The following is a 22,491-nucleotide window of genomic DNA, read 5'->3' as shown; positions in this document are numbered from 1 at the left end:
TTACTTGTGTTGTCCTTGACTATTGTTTAAATTGGTTTGATGTTCTGAAACACTTAAGTGTGACAAACATGCAAAGGAACAGGAAATGAGGAAGGGGGCAAACACTTTTTCACACCACTGTACTTTAGTTACAACAGTGCAATGTCAGTGATGTTCCTCACCGGCATCTTCTCCCGGATGGTGGTCTTCAGTCGTTTTGATTGGCCAACATGGGATGTCATCACTACCACGCATGTGCAGGAATGCAGTCACCCTGGTACACTGGCACACTAAACTGTACATTCCGCAAAGGATTGCAGATAGGCAGATGAGTGTAGTTTAGTGCACTCTTTAATTTTATTTTTGACATTTAGTTCCACTTTAAGGGTCGGATGGGGGGCTTGGTAGAAAGGAAACTCAACTACATGTTTTCACCACACCCCCAACAGCAAGTGTAAGCAAGTCTTCCTTATCCCCAAAGGCAATCAGATATGTCCCTGAGTATCAGTAGATGCATTTCGGATTGGCTACTGAACCTAATTAGTGCTCTTTATTGAATAATGCTGAGAAAAGCTTTATTACCCATTCCAAGCCTAAATTGTGCATCCAAACAGCAGAAGCAGTGATTAGATTTCCATATTTATGTCTTTTAGTTCATCTTTTGCAGTCTCCTTGGTAGAAATAGAAATGATGCAGTGCATTCTGGGAGCTATGTTTGGCCCGTCTTTCTCGCTCCAGCTAAATATCATCTCTTCCGACAAGAGAGAAGCACTTTGCCTTCTCTGTCTCTCCCCCACACCTCCTTCTAACAGAGAGGTCAAGACTTGCGGCCATTCATTAACCTCCTTCCTGCACCATAGGGACCTCCATCTGCAATTAAAGAAGATTAGCTTGGCCACCTCAAACCCTCTGAGGTGAAATAACAGGCAGAAGGAAAAAAAACTGCAATAAACACATATATATGATTCCCAGCACAGCACAATGCATCTGCGCAGATCCCGAGGCTCTGAGTGTGAATAATGACATTGTACATCTGGTCGCCACGGCAACAGGGCCCTCATCCAATATATTGTATTGGTTCGTTGCGTTCATTCCGCGGGTCACGTCGACAATCAAGCGGGCACCTGTCTCATGTCTGCGTGACCTCTTTATCCGAGCCGGGTCAATTGATGTGGTTTCCATTTTAACCTCCAACGCTTCTAATCTTAAGAGAGTAGCTCTGGTATCAGGATTTACCTGACAGCCTCCATTTTGTCTCTCAGGAGAATCTTGGCACCATTTTGATGGAAGGGTAGCCGATGTATCCTGTTTTTCTTTTTAAAGACCTGCTGTTTTTAAATTTTATTTACTGTTGCCTCAAAGAATCCATTTTGACTTAGTGCTAACTCAAAATACATGTGATGATTTTATGAATGAGCTTGTTTAGGCCTCACTTAAGGGGCATATTACCGCATACTTCCATGTGAGGGCCATGTTTAACTACTTGGGAATGCACAGGTATTCCATATATCCCCATGCAGGCAGTCCCATTCATGTCAATTGGGAAGCTGCAGCTGTACGGACATAGCTACTTCTCCCAATTTGGCATCTGTGCAGGTGCATGGCCCCTGAAAGCACACTGTCTGGGATTAGGGCCATGCACTCCCACAGATGTCAAATTTGGAACAGCGACTGTCTCCGTGCAGCTGGCAGCTGCTGTGTCCATATTGGCATGAATGGGACTGCCTGCATGGGGATGCACTGGTTTCACACTGAGGCGGTGCGCTTGCAGGAAAAAAAGTCCTGCAAGCAGCATTTTTGGGCGGTTTGAGAGTGCTGTATACACCGCTCCCAAAATGCCCTCTACATTGAAATGAATGGGCAGCACTGCCGAAGAACATGCAAAGTGCTTTCGCAGCACCGCAACACGGGCGCTTTGAACATTTATTCGGCCAATAGCGAGGGTTAAAAGCACCCTGCTAGTGGCCGAAAAGCTACAGTGCTGCTAAAACTAGCGGCACTTTACCGCTAACACACCCCTGCCCCAGTGTAAAAGTAGCCTTAGGCCGCGTACACACGGGCGGATTGTCTGCCCAACTTAGTCCGCTGAACCGTGTTTCAGCGGACAATCCGCTCGTGTGTGTGCTTCAGCGGACTTTTTCAGCGGACAGTCTGACGGACTTTGTCTTTCGGAATTTCCGTAATTTTGTCCGCTGAAACTTGGTTTTGTCCGTCCAAACTTGGTTTCAGCGGACAATCCGCTCGTGAGTAGGCTAGTTCGACGGACTAAGTATGGCGCATGCTCAGAAAGGATTTACACGGCCGAAGGTTGCATTGCAGTGTATTGGACGTCGAATTTCTAGTCCCGTCGTACGTGCTGTACACGTCATCGCGCACGTTTTCAGCGGACTGTCTGTTCATCGTGTGTGGTCAAGTCCGTTCATTCAAAAGTTGAACGGACTGTCTGTCGGATTGTCTGACGAATTTAGTTGGGCAGACAATCCGCCCGTGTGTACGCGGCCTTAGTAGTAAGAGTGATGAAGAGGTTTTGAATTATGTGTCCGAGTTTCAGGCAGACTGAAACATTATTCAGACCAGGCTGTGGCTCCCCAGGTAACCAAGATAGTCACACACAAATTTGTTGCCATCCGGGAGCTTCGGACGGCTGTCTGGGGGCAGGTGTGGCATCACACAATCGGAATTTTGGACGGAAAAAGCTCTGAAGGTTTCTCAATGGAATTCCGATGGGATTTTGCTCAAGCTGTCTTGCCTACACACGGTCACACCAAATTCCGACCGCCAAGAACGCGGTAACGTATAACAAGTACAACGGGACTAGAAAAAGGAAGTTCAATACCCAGTAGCCAATAGCTTCCATCTCCTAGTTGAATCTGAGCATGCGTGAGCTTTTGCCGTCTGAATTGCATACACACGATCGGAATTTCCATCGGAAAAATTGAGAAAATGCTCTCAAATTTTTGCTGGTGGGAATTCGGACAGCTAAATTCCGACGGAGCATACACACGGTTGCATTTTCCGATAAAAAGCTCTCATCGGTCTTTTGCTGGCTGAAATTCCGATTGTGTGTACACGGCATTACACTTTAAGGGGGAGATTTACTTAAAACTACAGCACACAAAATCTAGCTGTGCATGCTAGCCAATTAGCTTCTAACTTCAGCTTGTTCAAATAAGCTTTGACTGCAAAACCTGGAAGCTGATTGGTTTCTATGCAGAGCTGCACCAGATTTTGAACACTCTAGTTTTAATAAATCCCCCCATTTAGTTCTTATTGACATTGGTTACTAGGACAAATAGGGTGAATACAAGAGGTTGAGGGGGTAAGGGTATGAAGGCAGCACAGCAGCTAGTGGTTAGCCATTTTGTCTTGCATCACTTCTGTCTTCAGTTTGAAACCCAGCCAGGAGACCTCATGGAGTTTGCATGCTCTCCCTTTGCTTGCATGGGTTGTCAATGGTTACTCTGGTTTCCTGCCACATTCCAAAGACATGCTGGTAGGTTAACTGGCTCCTGACTATAATGGTCCTAGTATGTATGCATGTAGGATAGGGACATTAGATTATAAGCTATGAGAAGGACTGATGTGAATGTACAATATGTAAAAAGCGATACAGATTGTTAGCACTATGTGATGCGACCTGACACAATCTATCTGTAGCAGCGGCAAAGCCTCCATCCCTAATATATATACAACATTTGGAAAGAGAGGGAAATGGGACTTTAAGGCTCGGTTCACACAGGGGCAACACGACTTTTGGAGGCAACTTGGACATGACTTGACGTGACTTGACGTGACTTGGACGCTACTTACAACACTACTTTAAGTCGCCCCAGGCCAGGCGACTTGCCGTGGCCAATCAGAGAATGAGCTCTCAGGGGGGAACTCCTTTTGAGAGCTGATAATTCTGTCAGAGTCGCCTCTGTATAGACGGAGATCCGACTTGGAGGCGACCTCCATTGAAATCAATGGGTACCAGTCGCCTACAAGTCGGATTGAAGTAGTACAGGAACCTTTTCTGAAGTAGGAGCGACTTCAGTAGTGTGCATTAAGACAGCTCTCATTCACTTACATTGATTTCTACATGTTGTGCGACCTGAGGTGACTTGGGGTGACTTGAAGTCGCATCCGAGTCGCCCCTGTGTGAACCGCCACTTAATGAGGCATGTCACTGAATGAATACTTAATTCCATTTATTTATAAAATACAAATCACATCATGAAATGTGTCAATCTGGGATACAGGACACAATAAACTATGATACACTTGTTTACATACTCTTATTTAAATATACAGGTATTATACAGAATAGAATACAATATGGTTAACAATGCAAATTCATAAACATACTCATCCATTCATAAAACCAATAAACATAAGCGATTGCTCATGGTGAGCCAAACTTGTCTGGGCATCAGTTGGATATATACTCTACGCACGTTTCATGGCTCATGCCAATCATCAGGAGTAAAAATGCTCTGAAATTAAATCAAGGATATCTATAAATATGGGATAACCTTTAGACCAGTGGTCTCAAAGTACCGGCCCGCGGGACATTTCCGGCCCGGGGTCTGGTTATAAATGGCCCACAGGCAGGGCCGATCCTGGACGGCATTGCACCACAGAGGGGGAGGCGCCAAAGAGCTTTGTCTCCATCTCTGCCTCCTGTGTCCTCCTCTGCTGCATGCTGCTGCAGCCCAGAGAGAGAACAGAGTGGAGGAAGGAGCGGAGGAAGGATCTGCCCATCGACCCGCCCCCCTAGGCACTGGAGATCGATCAGAGCTCCGGATCCAGGGCCCTGCTGCCACCTCAGGGTGGGAGATTGTGTGCTTTGCTGGGTGGCCCGTGTTGAAGCTAGGAGCTGACTTGAGGAGAGGTGAGTGAGCCATCACACTGAGGCAAGTCCTTAGTGGGGTGACTGGGGTAGAAATTTGTGTGTGGGGGGGGTATTTATAGAGTGTGGGGGTATTTATGGGGGGTATTTATGCAGTGTGGAGGGTATTTATGCAGTGTGGGGGGTATTTATGCAGTGTGGGGGGTATTTATGGAGTGGGGAGGGTATTTATGCAGTGTGGGGGGTATTTATGGAGTGGGGAGGGTATTTATGCAGTGTGGGGGGTATTTATGGAGTGAGTGTGGGGGTAATGCTGGGTTTATTAATGCGTTTTCTGACATCAGTGCTGGGTTTAATAATGTGTCTGCTGACACCAGTGCTGGGTATAGTATAGTATATTATTGCTGGTATAGTTTTTATTGTTTTTGAAGTTTTTAAAGTTTGCATGCGGCCCCATGGGATATGAAAACTTATCATGTGGCCCTCTGCCAATTTGAGTTTGAGACCCCTGCTTTAGACAGAGAACTATCTTTCAAATAAAGGGAGGATAACCTACAATCCGGCCCAAAAGTGATGGCCAACCTATGTCCAGGGGATGCAAAGGACAGGAACATATAAATACCTGTAATCAATAAAGACACAGGACCTGTTCACACCAGAACAGAGTGCAGGAAAGGCATATTCTGTGCGTCTTTCCCACACCCCCTTCAAACTCATGACTGCTGAGGGGAAATGGGCCTATGTACGAATCAACTGTAACATAATGGGATTAACACCCCCCCCCCCCCCCTTGCCACCTCACCCTATTTAATAAACACGCCTACAACCATTAGGTTGGAAAGGGCAAGGCCCCAGCTTTATTTAAATTCCAAAACATAACATGTTAACACTTTAAACCAGCGCCAGTCGCAGTTGCACTGTGAGCACGCAATTACAAAAGGGGGCCTGTCCTTACCATAAGTGCTGGACAGACAGCCTACTTCCAATTTTCCATCAAGGGCTTAGCCCATTACAGCAACTTTACTGCAGGCAAGGTCAAGAAATCGCAGCAAGCTGTGACATACCAAAAAGAAAAAAGGGACGAGAGGGTGGGGAGCTCTTCCAGCCACGTTTTTTATAAAAAGGCCCATAATTCCCTGGGGAAACAATTTTTCTGAGCTCAGGCCCAGCCCATCCCCCATAGTTCAATCAATCCTTAGCGACCATACACCTACATTATCCAACACCTGCCCATGCTCCCATCAGTCAAGGCTCTCTTTCCCTATAGGGGGTTCAAGAGGCCTTCACCGCCTTTGTGATCTGCTGTAATCTGGTACCAGTGTAATGTTAATGGCACCCTAAATGCAGATCTCAAACGCAGTATGTTTTCGGGCACCAGATCTCGTGGTACTGCAGTACTATGCGATTTGGTGCAGCACACTTTTCAAAAGTAGCGCATGGACTACTGTTGGTGCGGTCTGGTGTGATTTCCAAAGGGAATGCACAGGAAAGCGGATCATGTTCCTCTGCGATTCTGGTGTGAACCGGCCCTAAAATCTGAAGTTCTAATCTTTCCCTGCTCATAAGGTACCATAAATCTGAGATCTGGGAACACAATAAAAAATATCATAAAATAGATTTTAATTACAAACGTTAAAGAATGAACAAAAAGCCAAAGACATACAAAGAAAATAGATAAATACTTGGGGACCCCAGTGATACAGTACATTAGCAATTAAAAAAATAACAAATAGCAATATATCATAAAAAATCCACTTTCATTGCACTCCTTTCCAGCATCAGTTCCCACATGGGACACATATAATAGGATCTACTCTACTGTAAAGCATAAGACCTTGTTATAGAATAGTTCATAAATCAAAATCACACTTTTTAAATGCTGAAGAAGTGGAGGTGACCCCACCCCAAATACCAATATAAATACCAAATAAATCAAGATGTTGTATCCTGATACGGTGTAAAGACCACACAATGTCAGTAGTAAAGTGAATAATTCTTCGAACTGTCAGTTGTCACTACAAAATAGAATTAGTCCCTAGAGCTGTACGATTAATCTTTAAGAATTGTTATCGAGATTTTTTTCCCCCTTGCTATCTTGACAAAGTATTTCCCGATTCTTTCTAAGCAGAGAATTCTCTCTGCTCTGCTGAAGCAGACAGCAGTCAAAAGAAAGGGAAAAAAAAGGGCAGTCTGCCAAGAATCACAACATTCTTTAGTAGTGGAACTTAAGTATAAACATTGTAACGATTTGGCCTTTAGATCAAAGGAATAAACTTTGGTGTGTAAATGAGGGAAGTTTAACCACTTAAACACTAAACCTTTTTCTGACATTTGTTGGTTTCTTGCTAGAATATTACTTACCGTAGAACCCCAAACATTATATATATATTTTTTTGTAGAGACCCTAGAGAATAAAATGGTGGTTGTTGCAATATTTTATGTCACACTGTATTTGCGCAGCAGTCATTCAAATTAAATTTTTTGGGAAAAAATTCAACTTTAATGAATAAAAAAAAACCTAAAAAACTAACTATTAAAGTTAGCCCAATTTTTTTTGTATAATGTGAAAAATTTTACGCAGTGAGAAACGTGAGACAAATCGTGATCATTTTATTCTAAGCAAAAAATCGTGATTCTCATTTTGGACAGAATCGTGCCGCTCTATTAGTCCCCATAAACAATAAGATCCACTATATTCTTTAGATTACAGTGCCTATATGGTGATTCCATGTAAAGTGCGTATGCCAGGAATGCCATTCACAGTGAAGTCTGCAAAATTTGTATAGTTGTTACAGCAAGATACTGCATTTATATAATAATGATCATGCCAAAAACAGACATTTTAAGCGAGTGGTATCTTGCTCAAGGTTTCAGTTTGATATAACTAGATCTTATGCATCATAATAAACTAGACTCTAGTATACAGTATGTCTCATGTGGAATCGTATGCCAGAAAGGAGTGCAATGAAAGGGATTGTGATATATTGTTTTTTTGTGATTTTTCTCCTTTCTAATATATCCCTATAGACTCTTTTGTTTATTTGTGTGTGTTTGACATTTTGTCAGTTTTTAATATTTGTCAATAAAGTAGAAATAAAGGCAAAACTTTTGTTTTCATATTGGATAAAGTAAGGGAGGGTTATAACCCTTGTGGAGTTTTTTCTTTTGCCATCTATGTCCCATTGGGGAGATTTCTCTTCACTTCTTGTCCTATAGTCAACATGAGAAGTTTCATAGTTTCATAATTAGTAAGGTTGAATAAAGACACCAGTCCAACCTGAGTGAGTGTCTACAATTATCCCTGTACAGTACATTGCACACTCACATCAGTTCCTACCCTCAAGGAGCCACAATCCAAGGTCCCCATTCATATTCTATGGACAATTTTGGACAGAAGCCAATTAACCTACCTGCCTGTCTTTGGAGTGTGGGAGGAAACCGGAGTACCTGGAGGAAACCCACGCAGACACAGGGAGAACATGCAAAAAAAAGGTAGTGTCGTGGTTGGGATTCGAACCAGTGACCCTTTTTACTGCTAGGTGAGAGTGCTAACCACTACACCACTGTGCCACCCAAGTGAGAGGAAATCTTTGCTAAGTGAGGGAATCGCTGGTTGTCACCACTGGAAGATATTCCCTCTATCCCTGTTCTGCTGACAACCCAAAATTATTATTATTTTTTTTTTTTACTTTCACTTGGTGATAATGGTAAACAGGACAAATAAGGAAGATGAATCTCCATGATACAGACGGCAATAAAAACCTGACAGGTGTTCTAATCCTTCTCCACTCTATCTAAAATGTTTTACTTCGTGTTATACTTTTCAAGCTATATTTTATGATATTCATGCCTGTGTTCCCTAGATCTCTGGTTTATGGTATCTCAAAAGTATTTGGATTGAAGTGGGCACACAATCATCAATTTTTTTGACTCATGGCACCAAAGAGACTTTCTTAAAAAAAAAAAAATGTTTTATATATATATATATATATATATATATATATATATATATATATATATATATATATATATATATATATATATATATATATATATATATATATATATATATATATATATAACCCTTCAATTCTTCATCCAAAGTTATTTAGAAAATTAAAAAATATTGCCTAGAGTTACACTTTCATCTAAACAAAACTGAACAAAAAAAGTTTTGTCTTTAGATTTGCAAGAAAAAAAAAAAGATATAATGTAAAATGATCTTTATAAAGTTTCCAAATGTCGATTTGCCATACATTCATCAGTCTAAGCACACTATCTACCAAACCATGAAATGCCAAATCTGGATGAAGAGTTCCCCATGTACAAATATATTTTTTAAATTGGCTGGAGTTGGCATAAATACTACGCAACGGTGCGTATTAAATAGCATTTACTTTTGAAAAAAAATACTAAAAAAGGTAAAGGTTCAGCCTATTGGAATGTTATAAATGTCTTGAACTAAAAAAGCCCAGTGAATCAACTTCAGTTAAGACTAGGTAAGAAAAAACATTGCAATCACTAGCAGCGAAAAATATGGTTTTGCATCCAGTTTATAACTAGCCCAAAAAGGACAGCCCACCAAAATCTGGTATTTAAATTTTTAGTGGATGCTAGACTCAACTCCCTAACAGTTTCCTCTATTTCTTGTGGATTCTATTGGTGCAATCTCTGCACTGAAACCCCAGGTTTGCGTTGTTGCTGTTCTTATTATGAGGAGCTCCTACTACCTCTGCATTGAGTTCCCAGTTCTTGACTAGTGTAGTCTGAATGTTCCCCTTATATTATTCCTTACCCATACCTTCCCCTATTAGAAACGAGACCACACCATAGATTGGAGTAAACTGGCCACAACAGCCTTTATTAAACATAACTCAAAATTCACTCCAATAACTTGTAAATATGAAAATATCTAAATATATATAGATATATAAATATAAATAACTTTATTACCATTAAACCACATTAAATAACATTAGCTGCCCATTCTGGTGATCTCTGACGGTGACCCCACTTAAGCCAATACCAAATCACTGCGGTACACCTGACCAACTTCCCAAAGGCCTCCACCTGTGACCGGTCGGAGACAACTTCCGCCAGTGAACATAACCGTATTTCCTCCAACGTTCAGGAATACCCAGAGGGGCCGATCGTTAGATGAGCCCCCCACACCCTCAGATCCCTTCTGAGTACCTGTCTACCGTCAGAAACCACCAGAAAACACACTGCCAACACAGGAAAACCTTCAGCTGCCGTGACAACCGACGAAACCTGCAAACGAAGAAAAGACCAGCAACAAACGACACAACAAAACAAACACATAACATTAGGGCGGGAAAAACTGCCTCCTCTGTGTCACGCTGGGATCCGAATGATCCCCTAAAGCCACACCCCTCCCTTTTATATGACCCCTCCCCTACACTGAACTTGCTTCCTGCAAACCTTTTTCCTCAGCTCCACCCATAAAGCTTAACCCTCTGTGTCCCTCATCCACACTGTCATGTCCAGCACTCCTTATATCATTGCATTCTTAATCCGTGCTTCTCTTGACTAGTGTAGTCTAAATGTTCCCCTTATATTATTCCTTACCCATACCTTCCCCTATTAGAAACGAGACCACACCATAGGTTGGAGTAAACTGGCCACAACAGCCTTTATTAAACATAACTCAAAATTCACTCCAATAACTTGTAAATATGAAAATATCTAAATATATATAGATATATAAATATAAATAACTTTATTACCATTAAACCACATTAAATAACATTAGCTGCCCATTCTGGTGATCTCTGACGGTGACCCCACTTAAGCCAATACCAAATCACTGTGGTACACCTGACCAACTTCCCAAAGGCCTCCACCTGTGACCGGTCGGAGACAACTTCCGCCAGTGAACATAACCGTATTCCCTCCAACGTTCAGGAATACCCAGAGGGGCCGATCGTTAGATGAGCCCCCCACACCCTCAGATCCCTTCTGAGTACCTGTCTACCGTCAGAAACCACCAGAAAACACCGCCACAGCCCGAAAGGGTGACCCCCTCAACCTTGAGGGCCACCCCACACCCTAAGAGCTTTTTTGTATACCCTCCTGCAGACCCAATGACCAAAGGTCAATACCCACGTCCGACCCCCATCCTGGTTTTGTTGATGCTTACCATGGACCTAGCCCACCTCTACACCGATCTGCCCACAATGTCCGACCAAACCAAGATGGTACCCGGGAAGCGGACTCGTAAGCGCAAAACATCCGCCCTAACATCAGCTAAGATGTCCCTTTCCTTCCGTATGCCCAGGTCGTTGCCCCCTGCGTAAATGACCTACACATCCGGGGGCCTGTCCCTCATTGCAAAGCGCTCAACTTCCTTCATCACACGCTCCCACCGCATGCCCGGGAATCCCAACCACATCAACCTAGCCTCCCGCCCGGGAATTCCCAATGGCCTGCCTGCCGGCCGAGCATCACCTCTCCCGGCCCCCCAGCACACGTCCGAGTGCCCTAGGATCCAAACGAGGCGTGAGGAACCTCCATCTGGAATGAAAAAACATAACACAGAACATATAAAAACCAACCAACGTAATATACCATAACACCTGTAACTCCCAACCCCATACTGCAAAACACTCCCAGCCGCGCCCCAGCTCACCCCAGGATCAACTGCGGCCGGACATACGAACGGAACCTCTTAGATTCCCAACGACCGATCCGGCGAACAATCGACTCAGCCAGCCCACATCGGGCAGCCTCAGTGGCCGCCCCAATACGGAAGGAGTGCGACGAGTACTCCCGGTCGTCCAAACCCACAGTCCGCAGGCACCGTTGAAAACTGACACGAATTGCAACCTAGAGAGAAAAGAGCCCCCCGCATGCAGCCAGAAAGGCCCCCCCCCTCCAGCCGCACCGCCCGAAAGGCCCTTACCGCCTCCACAGGGCACACTGCCGAGCCCGGCAAGGCAAACAGTATAATCACCACTCCCCTGCCCAGCTGGTCAGGCTTGGACCTCCGCCACCGTATACTCACCCGATCAGCAGCCACCTGTACATCCTGATCCAACAGCCCCTCAGCAACCCGTTTAGACCGACACACCAACTCCCCAGTCCCAAACGCCCCATAAAACGCCAACGAAAAAGCCGCTGTGAACAGGATGGCCTTGTAAGCGGAAGAACAAACTTCCACAAGCCGGGAACAAATCGCCACCAAGTTATCATACTTCACCAGCCTGCGCGCATCCCGACCTTTCCGTTCCCTCCTATACCCCTTCAAGGTTTGCCGCACCCAAAAATCCGCATTCCCGTCCGGCTCTCCCCACAGCTTAAACAAAAATGCCAACCCCGCCAATTTCCGATCAATCGACGCAGGTGCCAATCCGATCTCAATGTTCCGTGCCACCCAATACAGCACCAACCAGCGCTGGTCGGAGCCCCGACCAACCGCTCCAACCCAACCATTCTGACCACACCCTAGAATAGGCCGCCCACGTGGACTCACTCAAAGACCCCTGAATCCAACCTGCGGCGACTACAAGGGCATCCCCCACATCCACCCAGGGCAAGACGCCCTCGACTCCTCCGTTCTCGGCGCCAGATCCCGGAACTCGTCCCACTGAAAACGAGAGAGCGAGTTAGCCAAAGAATTCTCCACCCCAGGTATGTGCACTGCCGAAACGTAAACATTGAGCCGTAAGCACCGAAACACCAGCTGCCGTAGCAGCCAAATGGTTGAGGACCTGAACCACCCCCATGCCGTCTCAACTAATGCGCAACTTCATATTACGGAACTCCTCCCCCCACAGCTCCAATGCCAACACCACCGGGAATAGTTCAAGCAGAACCAAGTTGCCCAACAACCCCGCCACCTCTCAAGATTGCGGCCAAGGGTCAGCACTCCACCGTCCCCGAAAATACGCCCCATAACCCGCCGACCCAGCTGCGGCAGCGACCAATTCCACATCGAAATTGCTCACTGGCCCCGACATCCACATGTCCCGCCCGTTACAAGAAACTAGGAATTCAAGCCACGCCCGCAAGTCTTCCCTGTGTTCCTTCCCGCAGACGCACAAAATGGTTAGGCACACTCACCCCGGCCGAGGCTGCCGACAGCCGTCTGCAGAACACCCGCCCCCATAGGGATGATCCGGCAAGCAAAATTTAGCTAGCCCAACAGAGACTGCAGGGCCCTCAACCGGACCTTCTACTATCCTTGCATCTCCGCCAATTCCATTTTCAGATCAAGTAATTCATTCTCGGGCAATCGACACTCCATTGCCCTCGAATCGATCACTATCCCCAAAAAACTCAAGTCCGTAACTGGTCCCTCTGTTTTATCCCCCGCCAACGGTACCCCGAACTTACCTGCAATGTGCTGCAACGTAGACAGAAAAATCGCACCCACACTGGAGGCAGGCGGGGCCCACGCACAGAAAGTCGTCCAAATAGTGGATGACCGACTCCAGGCCCGAAACGTCACTCACCACCCACTCCAAAATGAGCTAAACGCCTCAAAGTAGGCGCAGGAAATGGAACAACCCATGGGCAGGCACTTACTCATATAGAACTGGCCCCGCCAATGGCACCCCACATCTGCCTTGGCCATAAGAGCCCCCCATCCAGAAAGCCTGACCCACCTCACCGCCGCATCAAAAGACGTGTATGAGACCGTACACGCATCAGGGCCGATGAAGTCATTGACCGACCCCCCTTTAGGAAAGGACAAGTGATGAATCAAGCGAAATTTCCCAGGCTCTTTCTCAGGAACTACACCCAGCGGGGACACCACCAGGTCGCCCCACGGTTGCACTTCGAAAGGCCCACCCATCCGGCCCAACGCCACTTCCTTGCCCAAGTTTTCGCCTACCACCCCCCGGGTGTACCAAAGCCGATCGCAAGTTCCAGGCCACTGGGGGCACCTCCGCCAATGAACAAGGAATCCTGAAACCGTCCCGAAAACTCCGAAATCAACCCCCGCGCCGCCTCACCATCCGGATACTTACTTAGGAAAGGAAGTATCCTTTCCAGGGTTACCGGCGTCATCCCTTTCGTGAGCAACATCGCCGGAACGCTTTCCTTTCCTGAAACAGCGGGACAGTGCGAGGGCGCCGCCGCAGCCGGAGCACTCGTGCTTAAATCGGCACGCTCTCCCGAATTTACAAGCCCCCCGTTAAAGGGCCAGCACACACCCCACTTTTTTCTGGCCGGCAGCCCTGAGGACAACACACTCCCACCCCCCCCTGAAGAAACGGAGCAGGAGTCCAAGCCGCAGACATAAGCCTCATCCAGAGGCTGATGTCCTTGTGGTCCCAGCTTACCGCTGCCTGGACTGTTCGTCATAACGCAGCCATGCCACCCCCCCCATACACCCGATAAGCCTCTCCAGTCGCGTCCATACAGCAGAACAACGCCGAGCAATGCTCGGGGTTCTTCTCCCCAATCACGCTAGCTAAGCCAGCGAACGCCTGAAGCCAATTGGAGAAAGTGCGCAGAATCAGCCGATACCTACGCTGCTCCTCGTCCTCCTTTTGGAACTGTCCGGCTTGACCCTATCCAAGTTGAACTTCTCAAGGGGGAGCAAAGAGAAAATCTCCACATACTCACCCATGCCAATATTCTCCCGCACCTCCTGCTTCAGGCACGCCCCCACCGGGCCCTCGAATCAACATATACGTCGCACCGGGCAGCATCCGCAATCCTGACCACATCGGTCCACGCCCCAGGTTCCGTGACCACTGGGGGGACCCCCGTGCCCCCAGGCCCCATGTCTACCACCCCCCCAGAAGCCGCAGCGGTCGGGGGGTCCACCACCGGCGTGGCCCCGGACCCCCCTCCCCCCGACCCTGGGCCCGCAGCCATCCAGGGACCCACTTGCGGCGCCCCCGAACCCCCGGCAAACTTACCCACCAGGGCCCGCAGCCCCTCCAAGAAGGTCCTGCAGCTGTCCGTGGGCCCCCCCAGGGCGACATGCCCCACCCCCGCCGACCGGCCCTCTGCCCCCATCCCCTTGCCGTTCTGGGATACCGGGTCCCCCAGCAAATCCCCCAAGGCTTCCGTCAGAACCAAAAGATCACGTGACTTACCTGGCCGCACCGGGGCCTTGCCGACAGTCATGGTTTCGTGCGCTGCATGTGAAAATTCCTCCTCCTGCGACAGCTCACCCTCGGACTTGTCCTCCGCGGTGCGCGCTGGGGGCGCCGCCATCCCCCTGGGCGAATCGCAGACCTCCTGGTCAGCGCGTTCAGGCGCATCCCGCAGTGCCTGTGGCCCCCGACCACCCCCGGCATGCTGGTGTCCAAGACCAGCCCTGCCAGGCACCTCGGTGGCTCCCTTCATCCCACCCGCCCCATCCCGGGAGCTGCGACCCCCCCCCCCCGTGCCAACCCTGCCCCCCCACCGCGCGTGTCCCCATGCTGGAACCCCCAGTCCGAGGATCCCCCCCTTCCGCTGCACCCCCAAGGCGGCTGGACCCAGAGCCCCCCGCCCCGTTCCCGGCCCGACCCGGAGCCGGCGCCATTTTGCCGCGAGGCCCCGCCCCCCTCCGGTCGGCGGCGCAATGACCACCCGGACCAGGGAGAGCCAGGCACCTTCCTCTTCGCCGGGGGGACCGAGCGGCCCCCGGGCTCCGACAGTCACGAGGTGGACGAGGTGTAGGCCCTGGGGAAAAAACGCGCCGGAGGCCGAGACCTCCGCGCACGCAGCGGCGCCTCACTTGCATCACCGACATCCTCCGCGGCGTCCTCCAGGTCCCCGCTCGGTCCCGCAGCCACTCCGCTCCGCACGCCTCCGCCGCCCGTCTCAGCCTCTTGAAAATCACATCCAGGTCGGCCATTACAGAGGAGCAGAGAAAAACTGCCTCCTCTGTGTCACGCTGGGATCCGAATGATCCCCTAAAGCCACACCCCTCCCTTTTATATGACCCCTCCCCTACACTGAACTTGCTTCCTGCAAACCTTTTTCCTCAGCTCCACCCATAAAGCTTAACCCTCTGTGTCCCTCATCCACACTGTCATGTCCAGCACTCCTTATATCATTGCATTCTTAATCCGTGCTTCTCTGTACTGAGGGGTTCCTGACATCTCTGTGCTGAGTTCCCAGGATAGCATACCTGCTGTGCTCTTTGTAAAGGAACACTCAGCGACCCTGCACTGAGTTCTGGGGTCTGCACAACTGCTGTGCCCATTATGAAGGGTTCCCACCATCCCTGCACTGTATTCTCAAGTCTACACAGTTGATGTGTCCATTATGAGTGCTTCCTATCATCTCTGTGCTGAGGTACTGGGACTTTACACCTGCTATATCCATTATAAAGGTTTCCCAACATCCTTGTGTTGGGTTCCCAGGTCTGAACATCTGCTGTGTCCATTATGAGGAGTTCCTGCCACCCTTTTGCTGAGTTTATAGATCTGCACACCTGCTGTGCCCATTATGAGGGGTTCCCGCCATCCCTGTGCTAAGTTCCTAGATCTGCACACCTGTTGTGCCCATTATGATGGGTTCCCACCATCCCTGCACTGAGTTACTGAGTCTGCACACCTGCTGTGCCCATTATGAGGGGTTCCCACCATTCCTGCACTGAGTTCGAGTCTGCACACCTGCTGGTTCTATTATGAGGGTCTTCCAGCATCCATGCACTAAGTTCCTGTGTCTGCACACCTGCTCTGCCCATTATGAGGGATTCCCACCACCCCTCCTACATTATTTCTATTATATTATAGAGAATGTAAGTGGAAGAGTTAGAACACACACACACACAAGGAGGCAGGAACACTCAAAATCCCCAGGTAGAGATAGGAACAGAGTCAAGAATTAGGAGGGAGAACTCACTGTTGGAGTATATAGGAAGTCAAAGGCTGGCTCAGTCCACCAACCTCCATGTATAGATAAAATATCACTTTAGGTGGACCACCCCTTTAAAAATGGTTTGTCTGTGCTTTTCAGCAGATGATCTACTCTACCGATTTTCCTTTGATACAGATTTTTCTATTAGGTAATCACAGACAGTTAGAGCTGCATGCCAGTTTTTTCCAGTATAATCTCCATGGTGCTGACTCTGTGATGCTGGCTCTTTAGTGATGCTGACTGAGGATGGGCCCAAGTAGAATGCAGACTCAGGGCTGAGACTTGCTGGTTGCAGACAGAATGCACAGAAATAGCTCAGAGGTTTGTTAAATCCCCAAATTCCTGATCTGCTGAGTTTAGTGATGCATCTATATTACAAGATGAATAGTGCAATTTGACTGGTTGTTACAGCAAGGGTGAGCAAGGCTGATGTAAGGGGCCTCAAGTGTGAACCCTAACCAAAAGGACCACACATAATATTTAATGAATGTAATGCTACAGAAAGCTGTCAGAGACTACAAACATTCAACAGTGGATGGTTAGACTATGGGCATACATGCTGCTAGACACGCAATAAGAGATGGTCAGAGATCTCAGAGATGTCACAGTGGTGAAGTGGGTAGCACTCTTGCCTAGCAGTAACAAGGGTCACTGGATCAAATCCCAACCATGACACTACCTGCCTGGGGTTTGCATGTTCTCCCTGTGGCTGTGTGGGTTTCCTCTGTGTACTCTGGTTTCCTCCCACACTCCAAAGACATGCTGGTAAGTTAATTGGCTTCTGTCTAAATCGGTCCTAGTATGTGGGTTGGGGCCCTTAGATTGTAAGCTCCTTGAGGGTAGGGACAGATGTGACTGTGTAATGTATATGTAAAATGCTGTGTAAATTGATGGTGCTATATAAGTACCACAAATAAATAAAATAAAAATGTCACAAGAGATGGTCAGAGATCTAAGACATGTCTCAACTCACAGGAGATTGTCAGGGACTATAGGCATGCTACAAGGGATGCTCAGGACTAAGGCTTGATTCACACCTATGCATTTTGTGTGCTTTTTGCATGTTAAATGGACTGTAGTGCAAATCTGCAAAAAGCACTAAAAATGCATCGATGTGAATCCAGCCTAAGGGTGTACTACAAGATATGGTCAGAGGCTGCAGAAGTGCTGCAAGAGATTATCTGAAACTGCAGGCCTACAACAAGAGATAGTTAGAGGTGGCCCATGCTACAGGAGGTTGTCATAGACTCCAGACATGCTATAAGGCTGGATTCACAGCTATGCATTTTTAGTGCTTTTTGCAATTTGCAGATTTGCACTACAGTCCATTTAACATGGTTTCCTATGGAACACGTTCTGTAGTGCAAATCTGCAAAATGTAAAAAGAACAAAAAATGCATAGGTGTGAATCCAGCCTAAGGCTCGATTCACATCTATGCATGTTGCTTTTGAGCGTTTTTGCAGTGCTTTTTGCAGTGCTTGCTGCGTATTTTTAATTTTTTTACACTGTGGTTGCTTATCAACCAGATATATACACTGGAAAAAATAAAAAAAACAAAAATCGCGACAAAATCGCAGCAAAAACGCTGTAAAAATGCTGTAAAAAAGCGGTACTTGCGTTTTTGATGCAGGTCCATTGACTTCTATTACATGCAAAACGCTGCATTTTGCATGAAAAAAATGTCCCCGACCCTTTACAAAAACGCAGAGGCACAAAAATGCATTGATGTGAACATGTTCCATAGGAACCCATGTTAAAAAATGTCCTTGCAATTCTGCAAAATGCATCAAAAAACGCACTAGTGTGAATCAAGCCTAAGAGATGGTTAGGGACTGCCAATGCTAGGAAATGGTCATAGACTGCAAACATACTATAGGAGTAGAAAGCATGAACCACCTCCAAGGTAATCCTCGAGGACTGAAGCTCTGTCTCCTATTGATGAGCCCCAGGTGCTGACCATTACACACACCATGAGCAAACAAGCAGGACAAAACTCTGGATAGCCGCACACTGGAAAAAGACTTGAAATCCCATCTTTAATTGAAACAACGTGGGTCACATCAAAACAAAATAAAAAAATCCACAGCAAAAGGAATAACAGGGTACAGAAAGGCCTAACGCGTTTCGCACCGCAATCAGTGCTTACTCATAGCTAATAGCTAATTAGCTTACTAATAGCTAATCCTTTTGCTGTGGATTTTTTTACTTTGTTTTGATGTGACCCACGTTGTTTCAATTAAAGATGGGATTTCAAGTATTTTTCCAGCGTGCGGCTATCCAGAGTTTTGTCCTGCTTGTTTGCTCATGTTATAGGAGTAGTTGGAAACTGGGGACAGGCCTAAAAAGAATCAGAAAAAGGATAAATTTGACTAATAGAGATAACAGCTGTTATAGTCCCTTTACAAATGAATTCTTCCAGATTTGTGCTCCCTGCAGCCTCCTTAAAATTACTTGTTCAACATTTGATATTCTCTCAGCAAAATCCATTATAAAAGATCAGAGAGAAAAAAAACACAAAAAGATAAAAGGAATGGACAGCAAAAAATATAAAAAATTAAGATAGTGGGAAAGAAATTAATCAACGCATTTAACTATTAGAACCCAGTCCAAAGATTATTGTTCTTTAATTGCTTGAGTAAGTACCTTAACATAAATACTGTCTGCAGGCACTCCAAGGAGTGCACTATAAGTGCTAAAGGGCTATGTGTGGCCCCCGGAGTACCAGGGTGTTAAAGGGTGACTTTTCAGTACTGAGGGACTGGTATAGGGTAACAGTTCAGCAAATATAGGGTCATCGTCCAGCACGGAGTGGTAGTTATAGGGTCACAATACAGCTGTGAGAACTGGGCAGAGTGGCAGCACAGAAGGTGACAGTGGTAACGCATCTAGATGAAGAGCTGCTCTTGTGCTGAGAGGTGTAATTTATTCATTAGGATTGGAGTTACAGAAATTGGACTTAATTACAGAGCAGGGCGCAGCTGGGAGGACGGAGGAGACGGACAATGTGATCTCACACTGCCCTGTGCACTATCATTACACTAATGGAACTCCGTCACCCCGTGACCTTCTCCTTCATGGTGGGGGAGCATGCAGTCTGTAACTTGCACGCTGTGCTCCTAGCATCCACCCCTTCTCTGTATCCCTTTCCTGAACAGTCATTTAGTGCTTGTTATCCCTATAGCCTTGCAGTGCTGGATTTTGGGTTCATTTCCCAAGCAGCTCACTGGACTGGAGTCTGCAACACAAATACATACTGTACCTGCAGGTTCTATACAGAGCTGTGGAATATGTCAGATCTATATAAATATTTATTAATAATAATAATAATAATAATAATAGCAGATTCTTTCAGCAGTGCAGAGTATTTCAGGGGAGGAGAGTTAGGCCCCTTTCACAATGGGCAGACTCTGTTAAGATTATTAAGGGATCCACTCACAGATTCCCTACTGATCAGAGTAGAGCGGGCGAATGACAGGTCTGTGTGGCCTGAAAAACGTACAGGCTAACCTGATTGGAACGGGGCCTTAGGCCCCATTCACACCTGAGCATTTTGTAGCTTGAAGCCTGAAGCTACAAAACGCTGGAGGGGAAAAAAAATCTATTATTCTCAATGGAGATGGTTCACATCTCCACTCCAAGTCGCCTGAAGCCGAACGCCTGAAACCCAAACAAGGTCTGGACCCTTTTTTGTCACTTGAATCGGGCAGATTTGGGCATTTTTCTTCTTTTTATATTAGTGACCTTTTTGCCCTGCACAAAATCAGGGCAAACGCGGTAAAAAAAAGCCGCAAAATTGCGGTAAAAATGCCGCTATGCTCAGGTGTGAATGGGGCCTAAGCTAGAAGAAAGAGCAGAGTCCTCCAGCAGTGCAGAGTATTTCAGGAGAGGAAAGTTAAATTAAAATGAAACCTTAAGGTTTTTTTAAATTAAAATAGCAAACATGTTATACTTATCTGCTCTGTGCAATGGTTTTACACACAGCAGCCCCGACCCTCCTTTTCTGGGTTCCCCCACCGGCGATCCTGGCCCCTCCCCTTCAGAGAGTGCCCCAATAGGAAGCTGTTTTCACTCCCGAGCCGCCCTTTCTGTGTCTGTTGGCACAGACGGGGCGACTGGGCCCCACCCCTGCTCCCTCGTCACAACATTTGATTGACAGCAGTGGGAGCCAATGCCAATCTGCCCAATGAGGAGGGAGACAAAGGCAAGAACCGCCGCTCTCGTGCACAACGCTGGATCAGATCGAGCTCAGGTGAGAATAAAAGGGGCAGGGGGGACCCTGCAACGCAGAAGGTTTTTTACCTTAATCATAGAATGCACTAAGGTAAAAAACCTTGAAGCTTTAGAACCACTTCAAAGGAAAGCAGAACCCACCAAAAGCACAAAGTATTTCAGGAGAGGAAGAAGCAGTGTCCTCCAGAGTATTTCAGGAGAGGAGAGCTAGCTAGAAGGAGAAGAGCCCCCCCAGCAGTGCAGAGGATTTAAGAAGAGGATAGTTCAATAGAGGAAGGGGAAGAGCCCCCCAGCAGGACAGAGTTTTTCAGGAGAGGAGAGCTGGACTGAGGAAGGAGAAGAGTCCCCCAGCAGTTCAGAGTATTTCAGGAGAGGAGAACTGGACTGAGGAAGGAGCAGAGTCCCCCAGCAGTGCAGAGTATTTCAGGAGAGGAAAGTTAGATAGAGGAAGGGGCAACCCCCTCCCCACCTCTCATATAATACAATAACATTACTAAAACATACATGGATCTAATTGAGCTTATAATGCTAAATATGTAATTGAAGCGCTTACACAGCTCTTTAACTGATGCTATGAGTTGTATTAAAATAAAAATATTATCTTTTTTAGGAATGAGACGGTTTTGCACCAGTTCTGCTGCCCTGTTGCTGATGCGGAGCAGAAACCTTCTCCACCCAGGTAAGATCACCATCTTCGATGGACTGCAGAAAAGCTGGGCTTTAGGATTAGTTTTGGGGGTAATCTGGGCCACCTAAAAGTAAATATGCTGCATGTGCATTTCTGATGAATACGCAGTATGCAGCTTCTGTTGACCATGCTCTTTGCATCCATCATGAGAATTATCTGTATAAAATCATTTTGCTGCAATTGTTATCCTAGACTGTTGTATTAGAGAGGTGCTTTTTGTGTTAAGGGTGGGCAGATATTAGTGAACCTTAACTTCCATCTGTTAGTTTGCCATTGTGTGTTGAGAAATGTGTTTTGCAAAAGAATTGTAGCCCATTTATATAAATTCCGGGCAATTTCACTGTGTAACCTTCATCGTCGTGCTACCATACAGCATGTGTACCCTGGCTAAATTGTACTACACAGTGGGTTTAGGTAAGCTTTGCTGCAATAAAAAAATCACTGTAAGGTAAAACCTGGAATTATGTCTTTGTATTTATTTCAAGGTGCTTGAGCAGTGCTCACTTAATTTTCAAAAGTGCAGCATTATAGAGTGGGGGGGGGGGGGGGGGGATAATGAAGAGAGTGAAGGAGGTGGAGGGGACTGAGGAGAGATGGAAAGAGAGCAGGAGATGGGGGAGACAGTGGTGGGGTGGGGGGAATACAGAGTAGTAAAGGAGAAACTGGTGAAGGCAGATGAGGAGAGAGTGCAGCAGCGTTGGAGAGAGTGTAAGAGGTAAGGGACAGAGGAGGAATGGAGAGAGTGCAGGAGGTGGAGAAGATAGAGGACAGATAGAGAGAGTGGGGGTGGTGGGAGAGACAGAGGAGAGAGTGTAGGAGGTGGGAGAGACAGAGGAGAAATGGAGAGAGTGCAGGAAATGGGAGAGACAGAGGAGAGATGGAGAGAGTGGAGGAGGTGGGAGAGACAAAGGAAAGATGGAGAAAGTGGAG

At 46.8% G+C, this 22,491-nt stretch overlaps 1 protein-coding gene across 6 annotated transcripts in view; it reads left to right on the top strand.

Annotated features, from left to right (window-relative positions):
- IQSEC3 (IQ motif and Sec7 domain ArfGEF 3) overlaps nucleotides 1–22,491 on the top strand; it is a 142,264-nt gene that overhangs the window by 58,870 nt on the left and 60,903 nt on the right. For all 6 annotated transcript variants that reach the window (XM_077468962.1, XM_077468963.1, XM_077468965.1 and 3 more), the window contains exon 2: nucleotides 21,484–21,552. In XM_077468962.1, the coding sequence (XP_077325088.1) occupies nucleotides 21,484–21,552 (69 nt within the window). The remainder of the gene's footprint in view (nucleotides 1–21,483; nucleotides 21,553–22,491) is intronic.

This window comes from Lithobates pipiens, unplaced genomic scaffold (genome assembly GCF_037356315.1).
Source record: "Lithobates pipiens isolate NorthernLeopardFrog02 unplaced genomic scaffold, aLitPip1_a1.2 Scaffold_8, whole genome shotgun sequence".
Taxonomy (NCBI): Eukaryota; Metazoa; Chordata; class Amphibia; order Anura; family Ranidae; genus Lithobates; species Lithobates pipiens.
Note: the sequence above shows the minus strand (reverse complement) of the source record. Positions and strands in the feature narration are given on the sequence as shown.